We start from the raw sequence: 23,284 nt of genomic DNA, 5'->3' as shown, positions 1-23,284 counted from the left end.
ATTCGGGGTTAATAAAGAGATGTATTGTAACTATTAATATAGGTATAGAGGGTGAATACTGTCACGAGGAAAGAAAATTTGGGCCGGAGTATCTCTTTTCACTGACGGCGCAACTAAAAATAAAACGTAGCTGAGTATTAGTAATCAAGTTAGCATTTCCAGGTTTCAAAGAAAAGTTTCAATGGGGAATTGCTGGTAGTATGATCGTACTTTACTTGCAGCGCGAGAGCCAATATTCCAGCGGCTAATGGGGCGGAAGCTGAAGTACCCGTGTGCCTAGTCGTGCAGGTGTTTCGTAGATCCGTTGTTGCCTGCGCAGTGCAAATGAAAGTTATTAAATTATTCAAGCGCTCTTTTGTAAGGTGAATCTTGTTCTCTCACATGCGGATATTTATCGTTTTAAAAGAGATGTTAAAAAGTCAAATTAACATAATTGAGAATTTTGTATGGAATAAGGCATTACATTGCTACTCTCAGTAAAAGTTTAGTTTTATTACATTTACGTGCGCAACAGAAATATACTTTAAGGAATTATGTGATTTATGAGTTATTTCCGTGTCTTACAATTAATACATTATTAAATGCTAACGTTTCCTGAATATTGCAGTCTACTTCGTCAGAGCGAGAGGCAACCTAATGTTTACAACTGTAGAGTATCAGGTTGCTTCTCGCCCTGATGAAGTGAACAATGTTTATGAAACGTTATAGCATTTAAAGATATAACAAGACACGGAGGTAACCGGAAATTACACGGAAATCGTATAACATCCTTGAAGAAAATACTCGTGAAGCTTTAAAAGTATTATTAATATATGTAATATACTTTCTTTGTTTTGCAGATATAAGTTCAAAAGGAAATTAAAAAAATTTAATGTAAAAAATGAGATATCAAAATGTTGCATGCCTCATACAATCACGTTTTATAAATAAAATACACACGGAATTGTCAATCAATTTTTATTCAATTTCTGTTTTTCCAATTCAATTAACACACCGCGAGCTAGAAAAGAACTTACTATCATTTGATCATAATACGCGCCGCTGCTGTATGTCGTAGCGAGAGTAGCAGGACATCTTTCTCCATACCAAGGAAATCTTCCGGTTTGACTAGCTGATCCGACAGCTACGGTGTATATGCTTCCAACGTATCCGTCACATCCGCAGTCATCCGATTTAGAGCCACCATTCCCAGAAGCCCAAACATAAATGTTACCTTTGCCGTTGCGACCCTGTCAAATATTCAAATATTAATATTGCCACAAACGATATCAAAGCAAATTAATTTACAAAGTGATAAAACTTTCACGTTATACTATGTTGAATTGCAGATAATTTATTTAAACAAATAATTTATTAACAAGCTAAAATGAAGAGAAATACGAATTAAAACTAAATGAAGAAGAAAACTTTGTATATTATAAAATGACTGCAATATTTTGGAAAGTATGTTCGCAGAAAGAAAGATGCTGTTGCATAAAAGATGCCGTTATAAATATGCACAAGTAAATCGAGCCTTTCCCTCAGGCCGTTGTTAGACTCTTCTCGTCCATATTTAATCCTCGAAAAGAAATGAGAAGAGAACTTTATAAACGCGAGCGTTTTACAAGCTTACTCTCTTTGAAGCCCTGGGACTAATGTCTGTGGTAATATTAAAGCCGACATATATACGTTTGGAATCATATACAAAACGTATTTATTGATAAAACAAAATTCGAAAATCAGAACAACCTCAAAACTCTCAAAACTTTGTTTATTTTATTAGTTCAGACAAACAAATTTTTGATGATCGTGAGATAAATTTATTTTGCCGGACGTTCACGTAAAGTATATACGCAGTATTTGCATAAATCACGAAATATCATAAAAAAATGAACCAGTAAAGATAAGTTTGTAACAAGTAAAAAAAGAACCGTTAAAAATTTTATACTGTTTAAAAAAGTAATCAATAAGTAACGTATCACCGTAGAAAACATTGTTAAACTTTAACTATGTTGAGTTAAGCTTAGTTGGTGTTAAAGGCTTGTTTAAACATTAAATTACCAGAAAATCTGTTTCACTCTGACGTAAAGTTCAACCCACTCGTAATCCTATTAGAGAGACTTTCGAGTACGAAGCTTCCATACTTCTATTTTTTTTCATAAATGTTTTCAGAAACAAAACATACGATTTTATATTTTAGTTTTATATTTAAAAAAATTTAAAACATAATGCTTAATGAAAAAATTTCGCTACATTTTCAAAAATTACCGATAATTATAGGATTAGCTTTGCCTTTAGGATAATCTATTATTTGTTTCAATTTCGAGGCTCAAATCTAAATTATATACAATTATAATATAAATCTTTTCTCTGTTAAGACATTTTTTTTACAAGAAATTTAATTTTAAGAGATATGTTTATTATAAAATATTTTAGAAAATTTTGGTACCATCTGACCTCTGTTATGCCACGTTTGAGCGCTTCAATAGCGAGTCTACCAGGTGCCTCCAAACTTTTCCCATCGTCCGCTGGTCCCCAAGAAGCCGTGTAGATGTCAATAAGTTCGGATCTGTATCCCAACGCTTCGCCTTCTACACGATCGTTTACTAGACCATCGAGGAGCTTGATGCCACCGATGGATGCCTCGAAAGCAACACCGACGCCACATTTTTGGTTGTTGGCTTCCATTGCTATCTCACCAGCGCACCTGGTGCCGTGACCGTTCATCCCTGAGGAGAAGTTGAATTTGTAATATGATCGTGAAACAGTAATGTTCAATCGGGTCGGCGAAGTTCGCCGAAGTCCGTCGTGGAGAGCAATCAAACGATGGTAACATCTATGTGAGATATTTCGTTATGTAGTATGCTGCATTACTCGACTTTGAAATTCAAACTACAACCGTACGTAATTTCATGCGGGCGATATAATATCCACTGATAAAAATGCAAGCAGTATGTCTTGTAGGATATAATTATATAAAGAAGAAACGCTTTCCCATCATGTATTTTATTAGAATTTCTGCAAAGTTACCTTAGACCTCTATTGTGTTTATAAAAAATCTAATTTTAATTTATAAAAATTTTCATTTATAATAACTGTTTTAAGAAATATAGAAATATAGAAATAATTTTTTTTCCGAAAGAGAATTTGATGTGGAGAAAAAATTTTTAAATATTAAAACTTTAATGTTAAGTAATAATTATTAACATATATTTTATTTAAATGTGCAGCAATCAAAATCGTATCGTTTGCGTTTTGCATGATTGATTCAATCTATATGGTGTGTGTAACGGCAGTTCATTAATAAACTAGAAATTAAACTGTAAATTTGTGAATGGATTGATCTGAAGACAAAGCGACTGACGACTATATTCAATGTAGTTTCACCCAAATTTCATTAATATCGAGCGTTAACACTTTTCCTCCTCCTCTCTTATCAGCAAGCGAATTATTTATTAAATCATATTGATCAAATTCTTACATACGTCGTTACTACGTTATTCGAATGACCGAGTTGCAAATATCTCCATCCTATGTTTTAACATTCATAAGAATATAATAAACATGATATAATAACATAAAAATATAAGGATTCTATACATATACAAAAATATAAACTACATTAGAAAAAGAATCTGATTGCATTAGAATTGGTTAAAATTATACAAATCAGATTTTTCTAATTGAATCGGTTATAATTTTAGTTGAGATAACCAGATTCTGATTTATGTGATTAAAATTTTCTGATTCGTTTATTTTCAACTAAAAATTTTTCTAAGTGAATTACTTGAAAAATGTAATATTTTATTAAATTATCTTTAATAATTAAAATTATATGTTAGTAGTAGTTAGTAACAAAGTTTTCTGCAAGCGAGTTTGCAATTAATTTTACGACAAACCGGTTTATGTGGTAGATACTCATTTAATTACTAAATGTTCTGGACATGTTTTAATGTACCGCAAACTATTTTAAACGAGTTATTTCAAGCGAGTATTTTGTGATTTAAATTATATGAACATTTAAAATATATTTTATTAAATAAACGAGCAAAATAAATATAAATGAAAGAGCTATTTTCACGAATTTTATTACATTAATATAATTAAGATAATTATCTTATATACGTTGTGATAGTATAGACTCGTAAGATAAAAATCCAGAAGGGGGAATAATGCCTAATCGAGTCAATGCACTTGGTGTTGGTGTGTTGTATAAAAGAGTTTATTAGAGATGTATACATTTACGTTTCGATCCTAGTTTGGATCCTTATCAAAATGAAAGTTCAATCTAAAATATATCATTGTGCTACCTAGAACACTTAATAAGATAAAAAATGGTAAGACGATTTACAAAATTGTATTCAAATAATATGTTAAAATATAAATTTACAACGTTCTTTTATAATATAAAAGTTCTCTTATATAAGATAATTATCTTATATACGTTTGTACAAATATTTAATAGACATTACCTGACAGATCGTATCTTGGAAAAGGATCATCATCACCTTCATTTATGTCGTAACTAATGGCCGCATCCTAATTTTAAATGTTACAATTATAGATAGAATTAAGATATATATACATGCATATGTATATGTTATTATACGATTCGTCAAAAATATTCTCTATTCTTTTTTTAAATAATATTAAATTGTTAAGAGACATAACATTACTTTATAAACTAGGTTATAATGTTTAATCTTAAATACAATGAGAGTACAGTCAACATGATGCTACAGATACTTTAAAATATTCTTTGATTACTTATTTATTCGTCAAATTTTTTTTTAATTAATCAATCAAAGCTTGATAGCATATTTATAATTAGACTTTGACTGTACCTCGTATGTATGTAATTTGAATACAATATACGTATACATATGATTAAATATGAAAAACATAAATATAACAATAGAGAATTTTCTGATTTAAAAATATTTTTTAAATTACTTGTTTCGTCATCTATGAGATGAACACGAAATTAGAAGCAAATGTTACATACATAATTATTCCGCAGGTCATCATGAGTGTATTCTAAACCGTCGTCGAGAACAGCAATCTTTATACCACGACCAGTTATCCCCAGTCGATAGAGAGGTAGAACGTTTAAGTCGAGCTTCGGCAAAGCTTTGTTCGTCCTAGTATCTTGCTACGACAGTTGATAAAGAGAATTCAAATTAAAAATAAAAAATGAACAGAATAATATGATGTATGAGCCTTTCAAAAGCCAAATTGCTTCACTTTTAAAAATGTGAAGTAGAAAAAAATTGATGAAATTATAAACTAATCATTTACGATAAGTGAAGTTGATTATAATAGTTTAGCTTCTGAAAAGTTTATATATGTACAAGTCACTGCACAATGTATGTTTATTATGCGCGTGTATTTCATTATTACAGATACCGATGTACACTTTTGTTATGTATTGTTTTATAGTAATTAATAAATTAAATAAATTACATTTATTATACAAGCAAACGAAATAATTAATAGTATTTATTTGAACTGTTATTGATACAATGTTTATTTTTTGTATAAATTCTGTGTAAACTTTTTTTTTACCGACTTTTTGCAGATTTATTTGTGCGTGTGTGTGTGTGGGTGTATCATAATCAAAATTCTAAAAATATGCGTATACTTAAACATTTACACCTATGTATAATATTTATTTAAAAATGAATAAAGGGCACAAGAGTCAAAAATTAAAACTAATCTTATATGTCAATTTTTAAAAAGATTTTTATTACGAAGATAAAATAGAAGATTGATGTTCTTAACAATATAATATGATATTGACATTATATTGTTAAGAACATCAATCTTCTATTTTATCTTCGTAATAAAAATTTTTTTTAAAATTGACATATAAGATTAGTTTTAATTTTTGACTCTTATGCCCTTTATTCATTTTTAAATTTATTTATTAACAAGAGTCCTTTATACATAATTTTATAATATGATATTTATAATTCTGGAATTATATGGATAAGATATATTACATATAGCAGTACTTCTTTCGTAAATAAATTTAACAATTGCTAAAACTACAATATTTTTACTTTAAAACTATTTTATTATAAATCTTTCCAGTAACTACAGCTAGCATTATTACAAGAAACTGTTCAAAAATTATTACAGGAAAAATGTACAAATGTTTTATAAATAATATTAAATATTAATTCTCATAGAAATAATTATGAACAATATGAATAAAAATGATATATAAACAATACAAACTGTTATTACCAGATACCATTCCTGATCCCAAAGTTCATCGTTGAATATCCGTAATTTATCGACAGCATCATGATTTTCATTGTTAATGGCATTTGATACATCTCCGTACATGAATTGTACGCGTTTCTCTCGTGTTAAAGGTTTTTCGGACTCCAAATCAGCAAACGAAATGTAATCACGTTTAAGACGTTTTATGGTTTTTTGTTGATCCGCCCAGATGATCTTCCCTCGATAAAACGTAAATTATGTTAAGAAAGTTGCGTTTCCTCTTCGTATATAATTTTACATTATTTATATAACTATACTTATCGAAAATTTATGTAACTGTGTTGCCAAAAAATCTTATTACTAATAATATTATTGATAATACATTAATTTTATGTTAGAAATTATTAATTTATTATCAATTTATTATTAAAGTTATTGATAGAAATTATTAATTTTCAATCTCTCTCTCTGTCAAAGAATTCTCTCTATAGAACATTATTTGAAGTTATAAAATAAGGTTTGTAAAGTATAAATATTACCTTAGAGTTTGCATTAAGGGCCTTTGTCAAGCGAATATTTCCTCTTTTCTTCTGGCTTGGATTATCATTCTTATGCCATATATATGTGTCCTTGAATCCGAGAACCTAAATGAAGAGATCCATTACATGTAAATTTATCAAAAAGGCCAATACGGATTGCATATTTAATGAACTTGAAGTAAGATTAAGCCTTTATTTAAATTTTTGTTTAAATAAGTGTTAAAACTCGGACCTTCCATTTATTCTCTTTTCGCAGTTGGTCCCTTTTCTCAGTATTCCTAGATATTCATAGTCAGCATAGATTATTACTATAATATATTTCATCTATAAGAATCGACGAATATATATTTTTGTGTTATTTTATATTCTCCGTAATTGAATACATTTTCTATTTCAACTTTATTTACATTATTTAGTGATATACAATAATTACATTAAAGACAATAGCTTATTGTATATAAATATACAGTTAATTTTTAAAATATAAACAAACGTTATTGATATCATTTTTATATTTTTGAAAACAATTAAAGCATTACAAAATTAATAATGCTGAAGTGTGTTCAACAGTTATATAATATTTATAATAGGATCAAATAAAATATCAGAATTATTAAAATAAAAAAATGTATATTTTTACTTAAAAAATATGAAAACACTATTGTGCAAAATTAATACGTTTAATGTGGACTAATACGTGAATTAAAATTTATCTTTTTCGAACATTCATTAATATCGAATCTCTATCTCACGCATTGATATTAACTACCCTTCGTTGAAGTTTAGGGTAAGGGTAGAACTAGACGTCCCGACGTTCGCGCCCGTTAAATGGATGAAAGGGACGCTACGATCAGGATAGCATACAAAAGTAGTTGGTAGATGAGGCAACTCTTTTGGGGGGAACTATCGAAAGTCTAAATGGGGTATCGTAACGTTATTATTATCCACAGTGTCACGTGGCCGGTTTGCCTTCGTTTTTGTATGGCATCCGCATGCGATGTTCCGCATGGCGTAAAGCAATATGACAGACTGAGCGAGGGAAGAGTGTAGGAGGGGAGACCACCTGGTAGGAAACTGGGTGTCGTTTGTGCAAGGGGAAAGACTATGATATTTCCGTAACGCATCAGACACGTGCCGTTTATTTTGAGATACCTCCTAACTCCAATCTGCCTGTCCTTGTAATTGTCGATATGCACTTTTTTCGCATGGAACCATATTGGCATTTATGTCATCATTGTCGTAAATTAGTTCGAACGGTATTATGGTGACATTTTGACATGTATCTATTGACAAATTGTGCTTTACTTTCGACTCGACAGCTTATAGACGGTATAAAAAGTTAATCCACTATATATATATATATAATAATTCTAAATAAATTTTAAATAATTAGTAATTTTTTAAATGCTATAAAATAAAGACATGTAGTTATTATTTTTGAACTAATTACTTTTATCTATAATCAATATTTTATATATTTTGTATAAAACTTTTTAATTATTTTATATATTAACAATGTTATTAAATATTAAACTTGTATTTTATGTACGCAATTAATTACGTTGTTAAACATATATTAATATATTATTATGATAATAAAAATTGATATATTTTTAATAAGAATTTAAATTATAAGAATTCTATCTTTGTAACATCTTAGATTGTCTATTTATTCGGGCATATTTTATCAATTAATTCCGAGAGGGAAACAAGCGGTTTCCTTCATGTATTATGTTTTTCATGAATATATAGATAATACTAAACGCGATCAAACTCCGCAGCAGAGTCCAAGGAAATTCAGGCCACCGGGATTATAAAACAATAATCCCTTCGTCTGCTATCCTCTTAATCCCATACAACATGCGCAAAAATCCTTTAATCCACTATCCATCATATCTGTTGTACATTCGATTGGAAGGAATAAATTTGATCATCAAAATGCTTCGCTGAACTCGCTGATAAACTACTGAATATCCGGCGGGATATACTTTTCAATACAGCGGTGCATGAATGTTGCACGTTTGCGTATCCGTGATCACGTATGCCACGCACGCCGCATTAAGCATTTAGGATTTTACATCGCGACTCATGGATCGATCGACCTTCTATCTTGTGAGAACACAGATTTATAAATGTAATATAGATTCAGTACTAAATGACAACATGTGGAACAATTTGATAGGAAGATTTGCTAACATTTTCTCAAGCCTATAACTAAAATAATGAAAAAGAAGAACACTACATTATAATATAAGGTTATACTAATAATACTACTGCTTTATTTGAAAAGACTACATTAATTGGAGCTCTTTTCCTTTATCATAATATTTGCTATGGGAAATCGGATTCATCAAATAACTTCCGCGTACTCTTTTAGCTTGACATTAATTATCGTTTATTTTACTGATAGAGCAGAATTAGTCTTATGGAAGATATCGAATGAACGAATTTTAAAGTAAGTTTTAAAATAACTGATAATAAAATTTTGCAGTAACTTCTACTTCGTGGGTACGTGTTCCGTCGTGAAAGGGGTTAATTCAAGAAATTTTGCGGTTCGATGTAGCTTCCGCAAACTTCTCCGCCGTAGAATTCTTAAAGGAGGTTCTTGATCGGCACGTGAGCGCTTCCGATCCTTTTACCAAATGACTTCAAGGTCGCCACTTTTAACACGGAAGCATAGGACAGATAGAGCACGTTCTTTCTAGGTGTCACGCGGGGTTCTCTCTTAAATTCCACGTGGGAACGCTTCAAACTCGAATTCGTCGACTACGTGATAATGGCCCTTTCCTCTCTCCTCGTAATCGGTAAGCACAGCAGTCGGAGAGAACACGAAGGTTGCACGGACGTGTACGTGAGAAGAGAAAATCAGAGACGGTCATTACTTCACAATCAGCGAGCGACGAGGCGAATATTACGGTTATTACCGAGTATTACAGTGATATCGCAATGTTAATCTGATACGAAATAGCTCTCCTTAGTAACATTAAGCCGTGGATGTACATATCGGGTTTTTCCTTAAATAAACACGAGTTGACTCAATTTCCTTAATTTACTTTTCTTTAACTATTAGAGAATATAATATTAATTAAACTAAGAGGTATTGTATTCTAAAATCGATGAGAAGTAAACACACAATTTTCTGTTAAATTTGAAATGGATAATTTAACTTGATTAAAGCTATAAGCTATTGAAAATAGAAGGCTTTTGCAAATTAATTTTTAGAATGCGAATAGATAATAAAAATTATTATAATTTAGTAAAAAGTTGTGGCGTATAATAATATCCTTTAATATTTTCCAAAAAGAAATTGATTTTTAAAGATATACTTATTCAACAATTTTATCAATGATTAATTTTAGATAAATCAATATTCTAATATATCGCTCGTTTATAAAAAAGTGACACAAATTAATAACTTTCAGGAGAGCATTTTTTTAATTTTGAACTGAAACAACATTTTGAGAAAAAATAGTATGTTTTTTATAACTGTATTTTTTAGTATTGACAACATATCTTCATAATCTTCATATGGTTTTGTTTTATTGAAACATTATTGTAAACTTGATTTAAAAGAATAAGCAACACTTCTGTCCTTTAGCGGTAAATTAGGAGATTTATAAATATCGTATATCATTTTTCCAATAAAAGAAATATTTTTAGAGTTGATTTCCTGTTTTATCATTACCTCAAAAATTCTAGTTTTTTAATTATATGACTTTTCTGTTAAATAAATTATGTTAAAAAATTTAATTTTACTTCAATTATATAATATAAGTACGAATCGATTTTTATTTTGTGTATATAATTCACAGTTAAGTTTACAATTTAAACTTCTAATTTTACATCATTACATTACGTTATCCTGTTAGATAATATTCGCCAATTGGTGAAGTTTCGCTTAGTCATATCCTCCTTCCTTGCCATTTAACGATTCCTCTGTGCGAACTTTTGGAAAAGGATTATGCTATTCTGTACATTTCCTATTCAATCGTTTTAAGCTTGGGTGAAAGCGTTTCGGAGATTGAACATCATACCACTGATAGTAGTATTTTTTGCGTGTGCGAAGGCGTCCGTGAGAAATATCTTTGTGCGCGTAAAAAGGAAGAAACTCTGATAGAGGCGAGAAATCAGTGCCGGTCATTACTTTGCGATCAGCGAACGATTCGTCTTATCGGTATTCAGATTGCGCCTTCCGACTGCTAAGAGGGATGTCCTCCGGGTGTCTCGTATTTGATATAGATACAAGAAAGTCTGCGCATCAATGGTCCAAGTCGCTTGTATCTCCCTCCAGGCGAATATTGGGCGTGGAGCGTGAGCAAAGATGAGAGAAATGGAAAGAGAGATGAGCACACGCAGAGAGAGAGAGAGAGAGAGAGAGAGAGAGAATTTTCGCAGTCCATTTGTTTTGATCGGATTTCCAACTGTCTCTCGTAATCCCGCACCCGTAAGCTCCCGCAGGCGTCGTCAGTTTGCAATGAAAACCCTAACGTCTCTATCCTCTTCTTCCTACCCGGGCTTGCCCGCTCTGTCTTGCCCGAGCAACCCTCGTCGTCGGTTCCCGACCACACCTTGCCTGTCTCTTGAATTCCTGTGAGCATTCTCTGTGTTCTGGAGGTATTTCTGCGTACAGAAATGTCTGTCTACCTGCGTATGTTTATATGAGGTGTTGTAGGTATCGCGTGATCTCTCCAAACTTTATAGACTTTAAATCTGTCAAGTTACACAGAGTTCTCGAAAATAAGATCCACTTTTTGCCTTAAAAGAAATATTAAAGAAGCAATAAATTATAAACTAAAGAGTTATAAACTAATAAAAATAAAATGCACTTTCTGGGAGATAAGTTTCAGAAATGTAGATATCATTAAAAGATTTCGAGTATATTCTTAATTTTATTTTAAACAATCTATTTTAACACAGATTCGTAAAGGAAAACCATATTAAAATTTGTCAAATAATATATAAATGAGAAATTAGACAACTCTTACGCATTACCTTATTATTACAAGATTTATTCTGCACAAGACTGCATCATGCAGTCTACATGTAGTACGTCTTGATGTCGAGACATCAATAATTTCTTAATGCAGCTGAAGAGCCGTTAAAAAGGTATAAGTAATCAAGACGACATTCTTGTTTTTCATAAAATTTTAAGTAAATTTTATTTTATCAAAATTTTGATTTCAAGTTCACTTACTGAGATATTTAATATTGAAAAATGGTCAAAAAAGATGATAACCAATCAAATTTTATTTTTAACGAAGGTTCGTATCTAAATTTATCAAAAATCCGTAATCAAAAATTTAGAAAAAATATACAATTTATAAAGTAAGTCTATCATAACTTTATGTGAAAACTTTTAAGATTGTATTAATAGTTTTTTCATATATTTCACACATTTATTTCTCTTTTCTTTGCATTAAAATTTGAAATATGTGCAATTTATCAAATTTAAATGAGCAGCTAAAACTTAAGTCAATTCAAAGTTAACACTTCTGGCATAAATAATTGATTAAAGTTTTATGCATGAACTGGTTTCCAAATTTTTTGTAATAAATTTAATATAATTATTTTATATATAATTAATATAATTATTAAGTTAAATCTTACGTAAAATATTTTTACTTAAAATTTAATTTTTAATATTAGATAAATTTTCTTAATAAAGCTTTTTTTGCTTATAAGTGTATTCAAAAGGAACAGTTTTTATTAAATTAATTAATATATGTATATATCCTTTAAATATTTTGCGGAGTACTTTATTTAAAATAATTCACGAAAAATTTTTAAGAGTATTTTTCTTAATAGATCAAATTATAGAATTTTTATAGGGATTTTCGCTAAATTTAATAAGGCTTAAGTACAAATTGAAAGATAGATCAATAATCCCGCGAAGTGTGTACGTGAAATCGTACGTACAATATATTAATTCGTTACGTGTGACAATCTTCGATAGATATTGCGTTTGTATGTACATCGTGTTATGTAAGTCATATATTATACGTAAATACTGATACACATATTGCATGCATGATTATGTATGCAACTGTATTTACTCGTATATTACATAAGCAATGTATACGTAACCGTCGCTACTGTGTTACCGGAAGCAAATGGACGTAGATACGAATGTATAGGAAATCCGGTTTTTTACTCTGACTATCGAACAATTCCTCTCTCTCTCCCTCTCTCTCTCTCCCCCCTCTTTTCTCAATATATATGCATGTATACACAAAATCGAATGCTCGATGTTTTTGAATGGAAGAAATAGTTTCATCGTGGTTTCTTATGAGATTATTTTTTTATCTCTTTTTTTTAAATATATTTTATATTAAATTTTATCAACGCACACGCGCGTATCTATGCGTTATTTACATATTTTTATAAAACGTAACAGAAAAGTTCATTAATTTTTTAATTAAAAAAATTTTAGTTGGTAATATTTATTGTGATAATCATGGCACAGAGAGTTGTAAGTCTGTTTTCCGTGTTAAAGACTCATTGTCAGATACAAATTCAGCTAGAAATATAAAATTTAATTTATTCAATTATCACTCTTGAAAGACAATAGTCAATCAACGAAAATAATCTATACCAATAGAATCTTTTTTATTTGATCGTTCCAAAAAAGTATCAAAATATAAGATATTCACCTCATATTCATTCGTTTCAAAAAGACGCATCTTATCAGATATATGTATAAACAGCTTTACATCCTCCAAGAAGATTCAGTAGTGTTAGTAAAAATTTCATTCTCGTAAAAATTAAGAACTATTTTCAAGATACCTAGATAGTCAAAACTTTATACTAACTTGGTATTTGTGATTCTTTGTGAGGAAGTTAAAGATTACATTTACATAGAGGCTTACAAGCAGCCGTATTGTGAGACAGGCGTCGCTGAACCATAATAAGATGTTTCACACTGCATGTTAGCTTCTATGCAAATATCATATAGAAGAAGGAAAAGTTATTGTTTTCTTTAGATGGAATTTACATCACGTATCAAAGTTCAATTTTTCAAGATCAAAGATTAATATTTTCTAAGAAATTCAAATTAATAAGATAAAGTTTCGCCGTATTGATAAAAGAGAGTATAGTAACCTTTTAAAATTAATTTAAATTTTCTTTCTTTATAAGAAAAAGTATACGTTATTTATTTATCTGTGTGTGACGTTCATAAAAACATTATACATATAAAAAGTAATATAAATATTCACATATATAATATATTTTAAACAATATTTAATTATTAAATATATTTTGTTGCCAAAGATATATTAAACAAGATTGCACATACATATTAACGTAAATTTACAATACACATTCCGTTCATAAAGTGTATATAAAATAAAGAAAGATTTCATGATGTCCTATCAAGCATTCCTTCATTTTACATAACTCGGGCTGCAAAGTTTTAGATTTCAAAATTTTAGATGGTAGCATGGAATTTTTCTCTTAATAGCTAAACACATTGTGAGTGGCAGTCCATGACTCTAATATACGTTACTTGGGATTACGCGATGTCTGGCACTTGCGGACTGCAAATTCAATTACATGCATTGAATTCAACAGAGGGTAGAAGTTCTCAACGATCTACAAGTTCACGTGCAGGTTCCCAAACTGGCAGGCTCACACTTTAGGCAAGCATTTATACAACTGCGGTGATATGTAACAGTAAACACCTAAACTGACAATGATACCTTAAACTTTGTTATTCATGTACAAACAAACGACCGCATCTTAGTCTTTACAATTTAGTATTTAGCAGAAAACATGTGGGTAATAATCAATATTTTTCTTATACTTTGTGTTAAATTCGAGATTACTTTGACTCAATGTCACATGCACAGAAATGAGTAAGTTTCTAATATATTTTAATTATAAATAAAATATCAGATTCTCAAAATTAAAAAATTAATCACTATGAATATTAATAAAATGGGCGAGTGAGAATTAAACCGCAAGTTAACAATTTGCGTAATATTATTAAAAAATATATATATGTATATTAACTTCTTATATAAATTAATACGAACGTTTCGACTCAATTCGAGTTATCTTCAGCACAAATTTCGCAAATAGCGTATAATAAATTGTTTGAGATCCTTGTTTACAGTAAGTAATATATTCTGACTACCAAATCCGAAATCGTTGTATTGCTGTCATATATTCAATAATTACAAGATATTATTGTGAACAAATAATTCCAATTAACATGAGATGTAATATAGTTGTAATAACAATATGAGAAATAGTGAAACAATTGAATATTTTACATAAGAGCAAATTTAACATGTGATTGCTATAAATTTTAACGATATAATGCTATTTTAACGATATATTTTAATTTTATTTAACAGTTTTTTGTTTATTTTTGGAAACATGTAACTTTAAAATACAGAGAAAATTAATGTATTCAAGTGAATTCGCGTTGCAAATTCATATAGAAATTAAATTTATTCAATATGTAGTAAACGAACAGTTACCATTTTAACATTCAGAGAAAAGATGTTGCATATCTAAAGAGAGAAGTATTATCTTCATAGCTATTTGCTTTTCGGAAGTAGAGAATATCTCGAGAGAGTTTTGAGCGTTTTGAATAGCTTAAGTATTAAGAAATTCAAAGAGACAGAATAAGTTGGCAATCTTTGTAATAATTGGACTGCAGGCGTGTATAAGCAGAGAGAAATTGCATTAATGCGTTCGACCTTTGAAACTTTATCGTATCGAAGTCGATGTCAAAGTTAAAGTTTTAATTGAAATCAACGCTGTAACCAGCATCACGTAAATTTGATCAAACAGCTCCAACTAGTTCCATACAGTCGATCTCGCTCGATTGTTTTGAACCGATTAACGTTATATTGATTATATATTCTATCCCTATGTCTGAGACAAACCATCAGCAACTATGTATATAAGTTGGCAACCAAGAAAATAGTTGTGCAATACTAACAAATTAATTTAGCTTATAGAGATTTGTTTGATAAGCATTTTATCGAAATTTACAGATCACTGTTAGAACTTATAAAGTTTATATAAACAAATTAAAATCGGTTTGTAATATATTTGGTTTGTAATATATGCTGGTATTTTTTATTTGATTTTTAATGTTTAAATCTGTCAATTTGTTTTTATTATTAAAATTAATAATTAAATAAAAATAAAAAGAACTATTTGAAATTTTATCAAGTTTATATACGTAACTTAATTATCAAGCTAATATGTAATTAATTATATATGTCTATAACTATCAAACTTAATATCAAATTTTAGCGTATCTGTAAGTTACATGAGCTCTTAACACCTTGTACAAATTACGCGAAATTAGTTTACAGTGATTTACGCGCAATATATTTATCATCGGCCGAAATATTAGTGACATAAGTGGATCCCGTCGTGAGATTAAATCATTTTAGAAGGAAGTACGCTAGCGAAGAGACATATTCTAGACAATAAATCACTGTGACATTTGTCAATGAACATAACTTTACAGGAAGTTCATTATAGTGTTCAGCAGGACGCAATATCATTAATTTCAATTACTGCCAAACGGTGAATCAGCGAACCATCGTATTGATAGTGTCCGATAATTTATAAACGAGTGTAATTAATATTCATGCCTCAGAGAAGATCAACTGATATTTTGTTTTTGTGTGGATAATATTTCTTAAACAAAAGTTTAAAATAAAACAAGATGTGTAAAGATAAATTTATTATAATAATATATAAAATATTTATTACTTAGAATTACGAAATTACTAAGAGAAATATATGTCATTGTTTATATAAAATATTTAGTAAATATATCTAAAATAGTTTATTTTAATAAAAACAGGTGCTGTTGACAATTTATTCCGATGACAATATTTCGTCACAATAATTCCATCTCTAAATATCCATGCCGCTATGCCTTTAAAATAAAGAAACCGTTTTTGTTTGTCGGCAGGAAAATTAATGTCGGGAAATTCATTCCGACAGTTCTATAACAGATTCTCGATAACCAAATTTCAATTTGCCCTGAGGCTCGGTCTTGATTGAGCAATCTCGGCCTTTTATAATAGAAGATGGTGCGTAAGATGTACGATAATGAGAAACAAGTCATGGAGGTTTCCAGCTTAGCTCGTTGATAAAATGTCATTTTGTCACATACTTTGACAACATATAAATTGCCACGTCCGATCGCTTTAATATATGAATGTCTTAACAATTATTATTAATTGATTTTGTGATATTAATTTTTTTTGTATATGTATTCTAAGACGAAAAAAAATTAATTGTTTTTGCGTGAATTAAATTAATTATAATTGTTATTAATTAATTAGCTATATTAATTAATTCACTATAAGTAAATAAATTAACAGTACACGGCGATGCAGACTAAAGAATAGGCTTAAATGATAATAAATGCTGTAAATTATAGAATACCCTATGAGACACGTACAACTTTGCGTGGGCAATTAAGCTCTTTGAAATGCGTTCATCACTTTTCCATTCGGCCTGTTAACATCGCGGTTACATCGCGTACTCTTGGTTGGTCGTTACGAGTGGGCTTAATTATATGAAATAATTACATGTCGTAACCGCGCTAGATATATGCACTTACAGACAACCTAAGAGCAATCTCACGCATTGCGCTCGCTCGCGGATTGCGGTAGACCGCGTGCTTGGCGAGGCAGTTGCAGTTGCTGCAGTACGGTCCCTCGTGATTCCTTTCGCATGTAGCATGTAGTTTCTCGGCTAAAAGTATCACACTTAAAAAGAAAACGTCTGAAGATGTTTAGAAGTTGAAAAAGCAATTTACATATTATATTTATATAATTATGACAGATCGCGTTAAGAAAATGTATTCAACAATGCTGGCAGTTAAACATATAGTAACAATTTGATAAATTAGGAATAAAGACATAGCACTGGAGGCATATAAAATTCTTACGTTAAAAAATTTAGTCTGTTTATATGATTTAAATTTTAATGCTTATAATTTTATTTATATTTTTATTTTATCATATTACACTTGAAATTAAACGACATTGTTTTGGCTTGTAGCCCTTCTAAATCATTAAGTTTTAAAAAATTTATATGCGCAAAAAGATCGTAGATTTAAATATTTACCTCTTCCATTATTAATTATTGCTTTTCTTTAAAAATATATTTAATCATCCGTCTACAATTTGAATCTTCTTGACACAAGCGAAAATTTTCATTCTCAAATTTCTTTAAAATAAACTAGTTTGAAGTCCTTATTGCTAAGTCATAATATTAAACAAATTAACATTTTTCTTTATTCTTCCGCAAAAATTTCAATTTTTATTATTATAAATATTTTACCAATTGATTTAAAAATCTATTAGGTAATGTAAATGTAAGAGATGTCGAAAATTAAATCTTGAACTTTTCACATTTTTCAAAAGCCTAGAGTAATAAAAAAAGCTTGTACAAAAGGACTCAGATTGCAATTGGGAGGGTTAAAGCAAATATTTTTAATATTAACTTAATATCTCTTTTAGTTTAATATATTTCTTTAAAATCATTCTTTCTGTATTTAAATAATCAAATTTAAGAAAAACAAAGATCATTAAAGTTTAGTTAAAATTAACCGATTTTTGTTAAACAATTCGTTCATATCGTTGATATGTAAACTAAAATTATCTATGCTCTTTCAAAAATAATTTCTTTATATATATATATATTTATTTTACATATTGTAAAAGAAATTTACAAAGCGCATAATTTGACTTATTAAAATATTTTTTCTTTCTTTTAGAGAAGTAGATTTAGCATTTACGACGCAAAACACGTATCGTGGGACAGATAGAAAGCATCGATAGTATACTACCTCGTCAAAGGGAAAAGATACGATATCATTTTACCAATGCTTCTTGCACACGAGGCAAAACTCGTTGTGTAAAGTGCACGATAACTAAAGATACTATCGTTTGCGGGTGTAAGCGGCAATACTTTACAACTGCGATTTCGTTTTCGGTTTATTGTGCACGGGGACGTTAAGATTTGTATGTAGCGTTCTTAGGATATGTATAAAAATCTACAAGTTATTGCAAACGGTAAAATTGAGCTTTAGACTCTTGTTTCTTTAATAAATACATGATAAAAAAATATTAATTTGTATGCAAGTGTAAATTTGCATAAACATCTATGATTTTATATTCAAAATCTTTATATACAATCCGATATAATTAATGATAAATAAAAACTCAAACCTTTAAATTTTGCTTACGTGATATATGTTTTAAAATTTAATTGCACGCTCTCATATGGATTATATGTACGTTTACGAAAGTGAGTTATTCTAAACGCATTACTAACCCGCATGAAAATAGCACACTATGGTACGCAATATGCTGCTCGATTTAACACACGATTAACGAGATATTCCTAGGAAATTGGACTGGTATTGCTGCTTCTCCTCGTCTTCCGATATTACGCATCGAAAACTGCAGGGAGCACTCGGCGGCGCTCCTCGTCTACGGATGAAAATAAGACGATTGCCTGAGATGTTCCTGTCAAAGGAAAAGGAAAAAGATGCGATATCGGCCTTATTCGTCCCGATATTTTCTCTCGGGTTCTCGCGGTGATCTCGCAGAGAAACTCGTTTTGCAAAGTACACCAGGCCTGAGATCCGCGCGAGAGACGTCTGCGAGCGGTAAAGGCGACGTTAGCGAACGCGAACGGAACGGAATGAACGTGCGATCAAATGGCTCGTGAGGCTCCGTTTACGGGGATAATCTCTTTGCAGTCATCCGTATGGCAAAGGAAATGATTTCGCGGCCGCCGGCATATCCGTTCTCGTATATCCACGCCGCCGAAACTCCAAAACACATTTCGCCCTTTTCGGTCAGATTCGGAGGCGATGAGGTATATGTACGAATGCCTTTTCAAAGACTCAATCGAGCGAAATGATAATTTCTCCACATACGATGGACATCCCTTTTTCCCGAACTATATTTGCGAGCTGAATGGGACCCATACGACGGAAACTTTTCGCAAAATTGGAATAGTTTTTACAGCTTTCATGAGATGCTGTTAATCTCCACAGGAACTGCATTCCTTGGTATCCATGTGTATCTCTATGCTGCATTGCGCGACTTTATTAGTCTTTTAGTAGATATTAAAAATTATTTAATTATTTTAAATACAAAATTATGCTTCTTTTATCAATTTTTAAATTGCAGAAATTTCTTTGCCTAAAATATTTAAAGTTATCTTTATATTTAAATAAAACTTAAATTTCTTCTAGCTCTCTTCTTACAAAACATTCATTAAAAATTACTTTGCAAACATTTATTAAAAATCGTTGATTGATGTTATATATGTTTATATCGAATCATTATTACCGTTAACTAAAAAAAATCGATTAGATCTTCTTTTGTCGGACATTTGCTGTGTGAGTCAAAGAATAAGTTTGTCAAGATATTTGTAACTCCTTTTTAGAAGTAAAGTGAAGAACAGTAGGATGCAATTAAAAGTTGTACAATTGTTTGATAACTTATTGTTAGCCATTTCTGCAACATCCAATTCTAAGTTTTACTTTATTCTGTTCACATTATATATGTATATATATAAAACTTAACTTTTATATTTCTTAAAACAAGATTTATAAAAGATAGATGGTTTTTAAAAATTATTATAGAATGAAATTATTTATGTAATATATACATATGTATATTTTATATGTGGAACTTTTAATGTACGAAATTTTAAATTAAGAATTGACCTTTTAACGACAATTAAACATAATAATACAATTTTGCCAATTATTTGACAATTAAATTTTGAGATATAATATAAAATTTTCTTTTTTAAAAGACACTTATTAAAGAGATTGACTAAACTTCAATAATTTTGTCATATAATATGTATACATACATATATATGTTTAAGTAATTAATTAAGTTATTAAATGATATAATAGTAAACGCTTAATTAGCAAAATATACTCGTATGATAAACTTTAATTGATGTTTAATTTATAAATTTTTGGGCAATCGTATAAAGCAAAAAGAGATGTTTTTTATTTAAAATTAAATAAATATTTTTTGTTTATAAAAAAATACGCATATAATTATATATTTTCAATACATGTGACATATGCTTTTAGACTTGATATCATAATGCGGCTTATTGCACGCCATATGTCACATGTCTGTCTGATAGAACGTCATCTTCCACGAGATAATCCCCGAATAAAATCAATCTATTTTTAAGTATTTGTTAAACAGTGACGTATTGAATGATACATAAATTTTTTATCTTTGGGATTTATCAGTGAAATGGAAGAATATAAAATTAATAACATTGGTAGGTATAAATCGGAAATCATTTCGCGATATCATATAGTTTCCGATTAAATAATTGTACATATATATAATGATACATATATATAATCACGTCCGAATCACGTATCACAGTTTCTGCTCGTTCTCGGGGCATGTAGCAATTAAGGATTTAAAGTAGTGGAAATGTTACAGTATATCGCGTCTCTTGTTACCAATTCCATTTTCTCGTTTTTTTTTTTAATATACGAATGCAATGTAATAATACATTTCGTAATTTTCGCAATATTATGCGACAACGTAGACGAAAAGACTTTGTTGCATCATGCCGTGTTTACGCGAAATTAATAGAAGGATTTACCGGACCATGGTGTTTGTAACCGGACTGAGCGGCTAATAGCGACGCTACTTGCGAGCCCCCTGCTATTCTGACGACCCACTCCTCGCGACGATCTACACTGGCATCGGTATTGGCGATGAAATTGGATGCAGATACAACGATGACAAGCTGCATAATAACGCGCGCGCACACTCTGGGGAATAAGCAAAGTTTCGAATATTAGCACGTTTCTTTCGTTCGCGTTACAACGTGAAAGAAAGGAGATTGCAATAAACTTCCTAAGCGGATTTCTTGCAAGACGTTCTATACATATATATATTAAGAACACTTGATTGTGTCATACATGCAGATATATTAGGGATGTGCAATCGCCCTATTTTCTCAAATTTCTTGTGCGATTATCGTAATTACCTTAATAATCGAAATAGAACAAAGTTATGACGACATTAAAATAGCTCCATTATAATGGCTCCAAAATGATTAATTATTATTAAAAGTTATTTTTCGATTAATCATAATTCATTTTAATATTATTTGACGTTATCGTAACTTGTTCTGCTTCAGACTGTTAAATCCAGCAATGTAATTTGGGCATGTAGCTTAATAACGTTTAATGTCTATTTCTAGGAAGGAACGCAGTCAACACATTTTTCCGATCGTTAAGTGTGAATTATGGTAATAATAATAAATCACTGAAATGCATTAAAAATGTATGCAATTAAGATGTGTAGTTTTGCAAAAAGTGATTAGAGTTGGAAATTTATAACAATATATTTTTTGTATAAAAATTAATGTTATATGTATATGAAACATTTCGATAGGGTCAATATTTATATTTCACAATACAATTCATACTTTAAATTTTCTTTCACTACAATACTGATGAGTCCAGTAGTGGAAGCCGGGACGAAACGCCAAAATTATGTAATATTCTTCGCAATATATAAGAAATAATTAAAAGATTTAATTATTTACAGTATGTTTAGATTATTCGAGTTGCATTTCAAGACCAACGATTGTTCGGCGCGCAATTTTGGGGGGATTACGTATATTAGTTAATAACGAATTTGTGGCTCGTAGCCCTTTCTCCTATTATTATTAAATTTATTGAGTCTTATATTACACAAACATATTTTAAATTTTCTTATTTTATCTCAACTATTTTTTTTAAAACATATCTACTTTTTATTAAAATAATTTTTTATTTAAAAATGTTCTACATTTTTTTTGTATTACTTTCAAGTACAATATAGAAAAATTTATAATTTTTTCATAATTTTTTATTTTGTTAAAAAATACGTAGAATAACGCATTCTGAAATTAGAGGAAGTAGTGTTGTATGAAATATCTTTTACTCTTTTATGGCTCATAAGAAAAATAATGTTACATCTTACAACAACGAATTTGACACTGCATTCGTTGATCCTTTACATTCTTATCACTTGGAGCGCGCGAAAAATTCGCGTAGCGTATAAAAACTACTTATCATCGGTCGTGGCCTTCATCGGTATGATTTTCAACAGACGAGAAGATACGCTGTTTCTACTGTTGTCGCACCGTAACACGTACCTGACCGCCATGGCAATTTTTCCGATGAGATTTGCGGAAGGAAAGGAGAGCAAATAAATAGCGACGATCACAATTAATACATCCGCCGCACGGTCACTCTATGGAATCGTCGTCCTTTTTCTTATCACTTTCTTCGCGACACTGTCCCCCGAGTTCTGACAGTCCCGTCCGATTTCTCTGCCGCGCGCGTACCGTCTACGCGACTAGAGGGACAATGGCGATGGAATTCGCCGACTCCGGCTATTGGATCACGAGTGACAAGTGATCGGACAGTGTGCGTGGCAATTAACCACGATTGTCTTTTTGTTCGTCTGGGAAGGGAGAAGGAGGTTTCTCGTCAC

At 30.1% G+C, this 23,284-nt stretch overlaps 1 protein-coding gene across 1 annotated transcript in view; it reads right to left on the bottom strand.

Annotated features, from left to right (window-relative positions):
• Window positions 1-22,954, bottom strand: part of LOC108777210 (neuroendocrine convertase 1) — a 32,869-nt gene extending 9,915 nt beyond the window's left edge. Inside the window, exons 1-9 of the mRNA XM_018544036.1 lie at window positions 22,944-22,954; window positions 21,396-21,567; window positions 6,747-6,851; window positions 6,229-6,441; window positions 4,985-5,131; window positions 4,452-4,518; window positions 2,437-2,708; window positions 1,017-1,229; window positions 211-311 (exon numbers count right to left, since the gene is read on the bottom strand). Of these exons, the coding sequence (XP_018399538.1) occupies window positions 211-311; window positions 1,017-1,229; window positions 2,437-2,708; window positions 4,452-4,518; window positions 4,985-5,131; window positions 6,229-6,441; window positions 6,747-6,851; window positions 21,396-21,567; window positions 22,944-22,954 (1,301 nt within the window). The remainder of the gene's footprint in view (window positions 1-210; window positions 312-1,016; window positions 1,230-2,436; window positions 2,709-4,451; window positions 4,519-4,984; window positions 5,132-6,228; window positions 6,442-6,746; window positions 6,852-21,395; window positions 21,568-22,943) is intronic.
• Between the last annotated feature and the right edge of the window lie 330 nt (window positions 22,955-23,284).

This window comes from Cyphomyrmex costatus, unplaced genomic scaffold (assembly GCF_001594065.2).
Source record: "Cyphomyrmex costatus isolate MS0001 unplaced genomic scaffold, Ccosl1.0 scaffold415, whole genome shotgun sequence".
NCBI lineage: Eukaryota > Metazoa > Arthropoda > Insecta > Hymenoptera > Formicidae > Cyphomyrmex > Cyphomyrmex costatus.
This window is presented reverse-complemented; position numbering and strand designations above follow the sequence as displayed.